This window comes from Pezoporus occidentalis, unplaced genomic scaffold, assembly GCF_034315485.1.
Source record: "Pezoporus occidentalis ecotype Australia unplaced genomic scaffold, CSIRO_AGI_Poc_V1 ctg70, whole genome shotgun sequence".
Taxonomy (NCBI): domain Eukaryota; kingdom Metazoa; phylum Chordata; class Aves; order Psittaciformes; family Psittacidae; genus Pezoporus; species Pezoporus occidentalis.
In genome coordinates, this window is record NW_026916053.1 from 4,788,417 (window position 1) to 4,798,141 (window position 9,725).

The window sequence follows — 9,725 nt, forward strand, 5'->3', positions numbered from 1 at the left end:
AACAGTCAAAAATGAGCTTCTCTTTCTCTGAATGCTTTCTGTTACTGCAGGAAATCGTAAAACACACTCACTGGGAGCAAAAAGAGGAAATACTGTCCCACAGGCAGGAAGAGGCAACCACAGGCATGCAAAGAGAAGCTGTGCTGTGTGATACAAAGCCCACCTGCAGCAGGGCTCCCTGTCCTAGAGCCAGTCTTTCTCTCCCTACCCCACTGCAAGGTGGAATGAAGCTGATTTACTGAATCAAAGGGGAACCCTCAAGCTTCTGAGCATGTCCATCAAGAGATCATTAGAATCAGCCTGCAGCGATGCTTGCACACAGGCTGAACGGGAAGGGGCTTGTAAAGTGGGAGCAGATGTGCAAAAGCCCAGCCAAGCTGGGCAAACATCCCAAACATCTGCTCTATTAATGCAGGCAGAGGTTTGGCAGTGAAAGATCTGCATTGTGAGCTTCACTTGGGTTGGCTCCTTGCAGGGAATCAGCTGAACAGCAGCAGGTTGGACTCGTCTTTTGTGTGCTTAGGTACCCGGGTGAGCACGGCAGGAAGAGGGTATCAGAGACATTCTGTCTTAAACTTCTGCCTCAGGGCTTTCTGCACGTTCTGTATCTTCTCCGTGATCACTGTGTCACTGAGGTGGTCTCCAAACTTCTGCTTCAGCAGCACCCGGATGATTTTGATGCAGCGTTCATCCATCATGGGCTTCGCCTCTCGGAAAGTGTTGCCCCTCCGGCCCGTGATGGAGTGGCTCTGGATGTAGTCGGATGTGAAGAGCTTGTAGAGCAGCGTCTTGCAGGCGGTGCTGATTTTCTGGTCAAAGCGGATGGTCTCTTTGAGCTGTTCCTTGGTGTAGCCATTGAAGAGCTCCACCACCTCGCATGGTTGCCGGTGGGGTTCCTCCTGGAAGGACAGGGATTCCAGCCTCTGCACCTTCTTCTTCAGAGAGAGGACATCCTGTTGGAGGTCCAACACCATCCTCTCCAGCTGCTCTATCTTCTCCACCCTGAAAAGTTAACGTTATATGTCTAAAGGCAAGAAGACACTGTAGCCTCACCATGTGGGCATTGCTAAAGGATGCAACATCTCCAGCCAAAGAGGGACAGGACAACTTCTCTGTCACAGTGTCAGCCCATCCAGCTATGCCTGGGTGAGGAGCAAGGCAGGAGAGAAGAATGACATGGTCTGGACTTTTCAGTAGCTTAGAAATGAGCAGTTTAACCCTCAACCCCTCCTTGTCATGCACCTATGGAGGCCTTGATATTGAGCCTTCTTCTCAGCTTTAAGGATAGTTATAAGCCCTGTCCTGCAAGCCCCAAGAGGCAGATATATGTGGCACAAAACAACACCCAGGAAATGACAATGCAGTACTGTGAGATGATTTTTTGACACCTATTTCTTTGCAGGAAAACTGTCCATCACGGGGTACTTATCATCAAAGTAATGGACAATAAAGCAAGGAACAACACGATCGTGTTCAAACACGATAGATGTCATTTTGGTTGTTATAGGCACGAGCTTTGTGCTTTCTGCACTGTTTTAGAGCCTGCTTGCATCTCTAACTCCTACAGTCTGAAAGAGAATCCTGGCTCTGATTACATAGTGATTCAGCAGCTCTTGGTTCTAAAATTACACCATTTTCTCACCCAGCTGTGGTCTCACTGCTCTTTGTTGTAGTGAGGAGGAAAACACAGTCAAGAACAAGTGCCTTCTTTAACTAATCACCTTTCCACTTCAGCAGGACCAAACCTCTTCTGAACTCTCTCGAAGTCATCTGTCTCTTGTAAAGCATCGAGCTTGAGCTCCTCACAGCTGGAAGAAACAAGCAAGGTAAAAAGCACGGCCACAGAAAGCTTCATGCTCCTATTCATTCCAAAGAGAATTGTCTGGAATTCAAAGGTTGGAATTCAAAGGAATTCTGTCTTCATTTACAGCAAGAATAAAATGGATGGAGAGGAAATATCAACAGTTCTTCCTGAGGCAACCTCTTGTTCACCCCTCTTTACATGCAGAGCAAGCCCTGGATTGTGGACACTGGGGACCTCCCATTTGACCCACCAAGGGATGAGGATTCCAGAGCACAAGGGACTCAATTGCTCTGCAGTGTGTACCCACACAAACTCCCTTTATCTTTTGCACTTTGGGTTTAAGTCTATATTAACATCTATTCAATGCGAGCACAACCAGGACATGGAAACAGAATGGGCAGAACCCACACTATGAAATGAATATGTACGGTGTGAAACATTCGGGGTCCTCACTGTGCCTTCAAGCAGTACCTGTTCAGGCAGATGTGTTGTTGGCACTGGGACAAGGTGCCATCTGGCTTCCTCTTCATCGGCAGGGCAACGTAATCTACATGCAGGGATGGGAAAGAAGCTGTTGAGAAGGTCCTGAATCCCTCTGTCTCCGGAAGAGATGATCTATGCACTGCTGCCTAGATTGCATGGCAACACATTATTCCCTTTGCATAAACAGAGTGATTCAGACATGCTTTCCAAGATTGAGCCATGGGGATTGTGTTGTTGGAAAAAGGTGGTATTTCAAGGGTTCTTCTTCTGTTCCCATCACAAAAGACATAGTGGGCAAGGCAAGCAAAGCCAGTGCGTCTCTGGACACTGCCGTTAGCCAGCAGGAAGGTAATGCAATAGTGTATTTTTATAAGCACATTTAATGTATGCAATAGTGGATAAAGCAGGGAAATAGGCAAATCTGAGACAGTTTGACTAATGGAGGCACAAAGCTTTGGGGTGTTTCACACTCATTCAGGTAGGCTAGATTATTTTTTAGCTTGTGAAGAAAGAACTGCTAACCTAGGAGACAGAATTGGTGCCTTATAATGTAGAAAGCATATGCTACCACACAGCATGTCTCTTTAGACAGCCCTCCTGGAGGAGATATCCCGCATGGAAAGGACCATAGAACATCATCTCTAACCTTTGTAGCCCCGGGAGAAAGCACACAGAGCCCTGGAGCAAAGCAGCTCTGCAGGTCCCCATCCCAACCATCAGGATAAGGCAGGAGAGAGCTGAAAGCCAATGTCCTAATTTACAGCCACTGTTACCTCTCGTAGCTGGACCAGCCCCGTCCTCTTCACCCTGAGAAGTCCCTGGCATGGCCACAGTGACAAACGTGGATGGAGGCGTGAAGGCACTGGCTGGGTGGGGGGGTCCTGCAAGTGAGCGGGACCTTGCTGCTGCTCCATTGCCCAGGGCACGTCTCTCCTTGGTGATGGAGGAGCTGCCAGCATCATGGGGCAGGCTTGCCTCGGCCGCCCTCAGCAGGGGCTTTGCAGGGTAAGTCCTGTCGCTGTGGTATTTCCTGGGTGCATTCCCCGGGGTCCATTTTGGGAAGGTTTTCCTGGATTTCTTTGGCTGGGGTGGCATCATGCTATGGACGGGCGGCTCTGCTTCTGAAAGCAAGGCAGACAGTCAAGATGTGCCATGGGGTAACAACGATGGGTATCTCCCACCTCCCACCCAATGCTTGTTACCTTGATATATGACAGGACTACGACACAGCATCCTCCCATCCCAAAATCCCAATGGAAGAACAAAGGTGCCACCTTCCAAAACCTTACTCACTCAACTTCTCCAGGAGCTGTCTGTCTTCCAGCAGCTTCTTCTCCAAAATATCTTTATGCTCTGTAGGAAGAGAGGATCTTTCAGCACTGAACTCCATTAAAGGCTGCTCCTAAGCAGCCCCACATTGCAGAGCCCAGGACAGAGGGGTGTCACTCACCACTTATGCCTTCCACCATGCCCCAGTAGAGCCCGCTGAAGCCGGGGCAGCGGGCTAGCACTTGCTCCCCCACTGCATAGAGGTGGAAAGGCTTTCGGGGCTCCTTGATGTTCTCAATGTTGATCACCCTGCTGCCATCGGGCCAGCTGATGAGGACGTAGAGCTTGGTCGACATCGGGGCTGCCCACCTAGTGCAAGGGGAGCAGTAGGGAAGGGTCACAGCGTGGCTTTGTGCTCTCCCATAGGTGGGAGGATTCACCAATGATGCTCTACCTGAGGAGTGCAGCCTATGGATATAAAATACTTGTGCCTGTATCTTTTCCACCAGTTATTTCTCCTCTCCTGCCTTTCTATGCTTGCCTTGTCCTAAACCCCTTCCCTGGGAGGTTGACCTGGGCACAGGCTATAGGGTGCCCCAGTTTAATCAGAAGAGGAACTGCATCTCCAGCCATGACCTGTGTCACCTGGGGAGAGCCAGGACCAGCTCTCACACAGGATGCATTGGGATAAGCCACTGGATAAGCCACTGAGTTGGTTTCTGCGCCCATGTGAACGAGCACGGATCAATTGACTTTAATAGGTCTACAGCAATTTCCTGCAGCACAGGATTTTACCTGTATGATATCAAGGCAGTGCAGAGAAGAAACTCAAAAAGACCCAGCAGTATTCCAGGAAATGGCCATTCCTTTGACTGCACAGTTATTTTCCCCAGTAAACGTCAAAGTACTTTGATAACAAGGGCAGCAAATTACTGCTATTACACACATGGGGAAACTGAGGCACGGACCAGTGAAAGATATATCTAAGGCAGCCAAGTAGCTAAACTGCAAGGAGCTGGTATCCTGGGTGCCACTGAGATACCCTGCTTCCACCTTGCTGAGCATCACCCCAGGCCATCCTGCTCTGCTCTGCAGCAGGATGGGGCTGAGCCCTGCATGAGAATGGTCCTGGTGTCCAAAGCCAATGGGAGGGAGCTGGGGCAGGGAGAGGAGCCGTGGAGCAGGGACAAGCTGGCAGGAAGGGCAGCTACAACCTAGTGTATTGCAGTCCCTTGCTTTGCCTGTGCACCCCCATTAAAGCCTGGGTTTAATCCCTCTCACTTGGGAGGTTCAGTTCACCCTGGAGAACTTCCTCCTTCTGCTTTTTCCCCTCCACCATCACCATCATCTACAGCAAAGCTCCTTGCAAGGAACCATCAGCCTGCTCTGCTGGCACAGACTCAGCCCTGGCTCGCTCCAATCCTTTTCTCTTGGCCAAGACACACTCTGGGGTTTATTTTCATTAGGAAGCACCATGTACAAATTAATTGTGTGGTAACTGCCTGACTCCCCACATCCCCTTCCCTGCCGCCGATGCTCTGCAGCATCTCTGAGCCCAGCAAAGGTTACACACCAAGACAGTGGGATAACGGCAGAGCTGAGACATCCCCCTCCCCGAAACACAGCTCTGTTTAAAGAGCACCATATTCCAACCAGCAAACGACAGCCCCAGCCCCAAAAAGCTCTCCAGAGGGGATCTGCACCACGTAAAGAAACCCCACTGATCTTCAGAGCCGCTGCTGCTCCCTCCTGCCCCACTTACCCAGTGTTCATTCACCTTAACGAATGTAACAAAACTACACAAACACACAAACAAGAGAAAGAAAGAGAGATCAAAACCCTGATAGCGACAGAGCTGGGTCCTTGCCTGGTTCTCCCTGCTCCAGGTGCTGAGTCTTGCAAGATGTCTCCTGTCTATCCAGGTCCCAGCTGCCTGCTCCAGCAGAGGAGGTGATCGGCCACTTCTTTGCCTTGGGCTTGTCCCTTCACCACAGTTCCTTGTCAGGTCTCCTTTGTCTGGCTTAGAAGGCTCCCACCTGCCGTCCCCAGTGCAAAGAGAAGACCCTTTGCTTTCTTTTCTCCTCCTTGTTTTGTTTCAGCATTATGATTCCTGTTATTTTGCCATATACATCTATATCCCCCCCCACCCACCCTTTAGCTTGTTTCAGGTCTGTTTCTTACAGGGAGACAGAGCAGAAGAGAAGAGAAAAAGCCTTGGGTTTTTTGGAGCATGAATAAACCTTGCATTTCCATGAGTTATTCATGAATAATTCATGAAAATGCATGATTAATTCAGGTTCATGAATTATTCAGGAATAATTCTCGAACATTCCTGGTTAATTCATGCTCACACAGCGAGTGAGTCAGGCTCTAGGGCTTGGTGAATTCTTTTCTCCCTGAGACAGGAGAAGAGAGGCTGAGACGGCTGCGGTGTGGGCTTCCTGTTTGCTGCATCCGAGAAGAAAATGTATTTTAGGCCCTTTCTGAAACAAGGATTTGAAGAAGAGAATTTAAATGCCTGCAGCGTCCTGGCCACGGAGGGATAACAGCACCCAAAGAAAGGGAAGGAGAGAAAGAGATTGGACTTGCTTTCAGAGGGAAGCCCAGCAGCACGTTTTCTTAGATAGCAAAGCATCTTTCAAAGTGACTGTGCATTTCTCTATTAGCAACCTTCCAGTAACTAAAAAGGGCTGCAGGAAACCTGGAGAGGGGCTTGGGACAAGGGCCTGTAGGGACAGGGCAAAGGGAATGGCTTGAACCTGCCCGAGGGGAGACTGAGCTGAGCTCTTAGGCAGAAGCTCTTCCCTGTGAGGGTGCTGAGGCGCTGGCACAGGGTGCCCAGAGAAGCTGTGGCTGCCCCATCCCTGGCAGTGTTCAAGGCCAGGTTGGACACAGGGGCTTGGAGCAAGCTGCTCTAGACCCCAGACCTCTGGAGAGACGTCACCATGCTCTTCCCAGCTCGGTGCTCAGCTCTGCAGGTCACACACTCCATTTCTATTGTGTTTGTCCCCCATCTCCTCATAGAAGCATGGCTGTAGCACTGGGGTGTCCATGGGGAGGGGTCTTCTGGTTGATCTGGCAGCAAAGAGGGAGCATAGTGTTGGAAACCATCACCAGTGCTCACAGTGTGCCATGGCTGGGCTGGAGACCAGCAGGCAGAGCACTGGGACCATCTGCAGACCTGCCTGCCCAACCAGACATCCAGCCCTGCATGAGATGGAAATAGAGCCAGGGAGTGAACCTAAACAGCTCTTTCTGCTTTAGCTTAGCCAAAAGAAGCCCTGGAGGCTGTTGGGAGAAAAGGAGACTTCAGATGGTAAGGGAGATAGTAGAAAGGGACCTCGATCCTATTCGCAGGGTAAGAAAATGTCTTTATCTCTGATTTGCAATATTTACAGCTCAAAGAATACATCTGTCAGCCCAGGGAGAAGCAGATGTTAACTGGAGATCCAGCTGAGATAAAGTATCACAGCAGATACAAATATACAAGAAGTAGTATCTGAATTCTATGTAGGTTTGAATGATGCTGAAGAATGAGAACTGCATAGGAAGAAGAAATGGAAAAAGCAATAATGAAGAGAAAAATAATAGAGGTACATGACGATGGAAGTGAGATGGGATCCTGGTTTTATGCAGGACCTGGTTCCAATCAAATCTGCTTCCTTAAGCAAGTATTGTTTGCTTCCCTTGGAAGAGCCAACAATATGCAAAGCGCAACAGATGGAGAATCCTGGGGGTAGAGGTGGTAGTTCAGCCACAGGAGAGGGAAGATTGCAGTGGCCACAGGAGGAGGATGAATTGTAGTCTCATCAAACACCAGAAAAGCCAAGTGTCCATGTATAAATATACAGTGTTTGTGTTGAATTATTGCAGGAAAATGCGAGTCTGAAGTGAATCCCAAGTGTTTGACTCCATGGAAATTAGCAAGCCCTGATTAGATTCTCCTCTCTGTGTTTGAATACAAAATCCCTTGCCAGGTGCCTGCTTGCGGGCTCTACATAGAATTACTGTTTTCAGGAGCCTTTCCTTTGGAAACAAACCCCATCCCTGTCCCCAGTGCCAGCACATTTCCCCCTCCAAGCTGCGCTCGCTGAGATTGAGATCGCAGCTGCCATTGAGGAACAACAATAGCGTCTTTGTAATCTTATCTAGAGATAAGCATTAGAGCAACCGTGTTCAGCATCTGTTTGAATGCTGCCCCGTCTTTATCAGGACAACCATAAGTGTTGTTTGAAGGGATTTAAATAGCAAACACAGGTGGTTTTAATCTCCCTTTGCTTTTTACTCTTCAGCAAGCATACACTTCACCGCTTCAGAATGCAGCCGTAGTTCAGTAGCTGAGGGATGAGAGGTACATCACTCACCAGTTGTTCTCACCACGATGAAATGACATGGGAACCATCAAACACTCTGATTCGGACACAAGACCAGCCCCTACAACCCTCCATACTACAGGGATCCAGGGTTATACACCATGCATCACTAGGAGGGATCAGCATGGCCAGGACACACAACCAAGCTATAAGGACAGAGACCCACGCTTTTAGTCATGGCCCTTGCCACCAGTCCCCTTGGGGATGGTGGAGTCATTAGGATGGATCTGGGTCATGGTTTTGCACAAAGGCTGCAGCATAAGTCACTGTCTGTACCGGAGAGCGACCACCTGGTGGCATTTTGCATCCTTAATGAAATAAGTACAAGTCCCATCTCTGCTTACTATAGAAGGAACATGCAATGTGATCCAGGCTAATGAGCCTGGAATTAACTGCATTTTAATTATAGGCTTGTCTCTTCCCTAATAAACAAAATGACCCAGAAATGGGGAGCAAAGCATCGACCTCAGGTCAGCAGCCAGCTAGGCTGGTACACGTACGTCCTGCTTAACCGCAGTCTGTTCAATGCTTTCCTAGATGGGAGCATTTCTATATGATTCCTTGTGTGGCAAAGGCCATAAAGCAATGAGGATATCAGAGTAAATGCACAAGGCACAGCTTTGTAGGGTTGCAGAGCTGCAGAGACTATGTGTGCTCCTGCAGAGAGGCCACAGGCCTTGCAGTGCTTCACATTTACCAATATGAAAGTTATTATTCCTTCTCTTTTATTGCCCTGAATTCATTGAGATATTTTATGGAGGCCAAGGTGGTTTTTTTCCTCTGCAAAAAAGGGTTTCCCCTCTGCAATTGCACTCCAAAATCCTTTTGTTTTCACCTATTCAGCTTCCCACCTTTTCACAAAGCCTTTTCTCCTGAGCTCTCTGTATTTATCTGACCTTTGCACTCTACAGCATCTGTTTCCTTATCTGCCTGGCTGGCTGGCTTCTCTGTGAGCTTGTCAGGGAGATGGCATAAGCAGTGAGCAATAGAAGAGGAAAAAATCACCAAAGAAAGGGAAGGAAGCCCAGTGCATCAGGGTGGAAGTGGTTCTGATCTAGTTCAAGATGGCCCCACTCACTGCAGGGGGTTCGGACTAGATGAACTTTGAAGGCCTCTTCCAACCCAAACTATTCCACGATTCTATGATCATCCCACAAGAGAAGGGAACAACACAGCAAGAAAGGATGTGGAAAATTCCTCTCATCGCATCACCTCTTGGCACCGCATCCCTGGGGACTCATCGCCCTTTTCCATGCCATTCCTGGATGGAAAAGCACTGTAGGGACATGAGGCAGGTGCCTGAAAGTGCCAAATCCAAATGCTCAGCCTCCATGGAGCCAGCACTGTGCTGCCAGCTGCTGCCTGCGCATCTCTGAGTCACAGCCCCCCGTTACCTTGGCAAATGTAGTCGCGGGTACCAGTAGAGGAGCTCCAGCGCCAAGGAACATGCTGTCTCCTGTTCCTCCACCAGCACAATTCCGACTCCAGGATCTCAACCCTGCTGCTAATTAATTAAATATAATCAGGAGCACGTTAATGGCTGCGGAAGGAACTCACCGGGTGGCACACGCTGCGGGAGCACCCATGAGCACAGCAGGATGCTGCCTCCAGCCTCCTCCACAGCATCCCTGTGGGATGGAGCTCTCGCCCTCAGCATTGCTCGGTTGGGATTTCCACCCCCTCCCTCCAATTTTGTCCTGTTTCTGGCAGAAAGCACAAAGAGCATTGGGAGGGGATGGGGTCTGAGCTGATTTTGGACAGGAAGATGTGCCAAGTGGGACCAAGAGGCCATAAGG

At 49.3% G+C, this 9,725-nt stretch overlaps 1 protein-coding gene across 4 annotated transcripts; it reads right to left on the reverse strand.

Annotated features, from left to right (window-relative positions):
• Window positions 1-554: 554 nt before the first annotated feature.
• Window positions 555-4,645, reverse strand: LOC134175813 (uncharacterized). 4 transcript variants are annotated; one of them, XM_062642142.1, is made up of 6 exons: window positions 3,738-4,645; window positions 3,581-3,640; window positions 3,061-3,405; window positions 2,276-2,351; window positions 1,722-1,808; window positions 555-1,002 (listed from the first exon to the last, which is right to left on the reverse strand). In XM_062642142.1, the coding sequence occupies exons 1-6, from the start codon at window positions 3,910-3,912 to the stop codon at window positions 555-557; spliced, it is 1,191 nt and encodes a 396-aa protein (XP_062498126.1). In that variant the 5' UTR covers window positions 3,913-4,645. The 4 variants fall into 4 exon arrangements, with proteins under 4 accessions (XP_062498126.1, XP_062498125.1, XP_062498127.1 ...); XM_062642141.1 differs by having other exon boundaries at window positions 3,061-3,408; window positions 3,738-4,643; XM_062642143.1 differs by lacking the exon at window positions 1,722-1,808 and having other exon boundaries at window positions 2,258-2,351; window positions 3,061-3,408; window positions 3,738-4,641.
• Between the last annotated feature and the right edge of the window lie 5,080 nt (window positions 4,646-9,725).

Excerpts from the sequence above, each read along its gene's own strand:
- LOC134175813 (XM_062642141.1), bottom strand. The coding sequence starts at position 3,912 with ATGTCGACCAAGCTCTACGTCCTCATCAGCTGGCCCGATGGCAGCAGG. Across the intron at positions 3,641-3,737 it reads CATGGTGGAAGGCATAAGTG|AGCATAAAGATATTTTGGAG; the intron begins GTGAGTGACACC and ends CTCTTCCTACAG. Across the intron at positions 2,352-3,060 it reads GGCTGGTCCAGCTACGAGAG|ATTACGTTGCCCTGCCGATG; the intron begins GTAACAGTGGCT and ends CCCTGCATGTAG.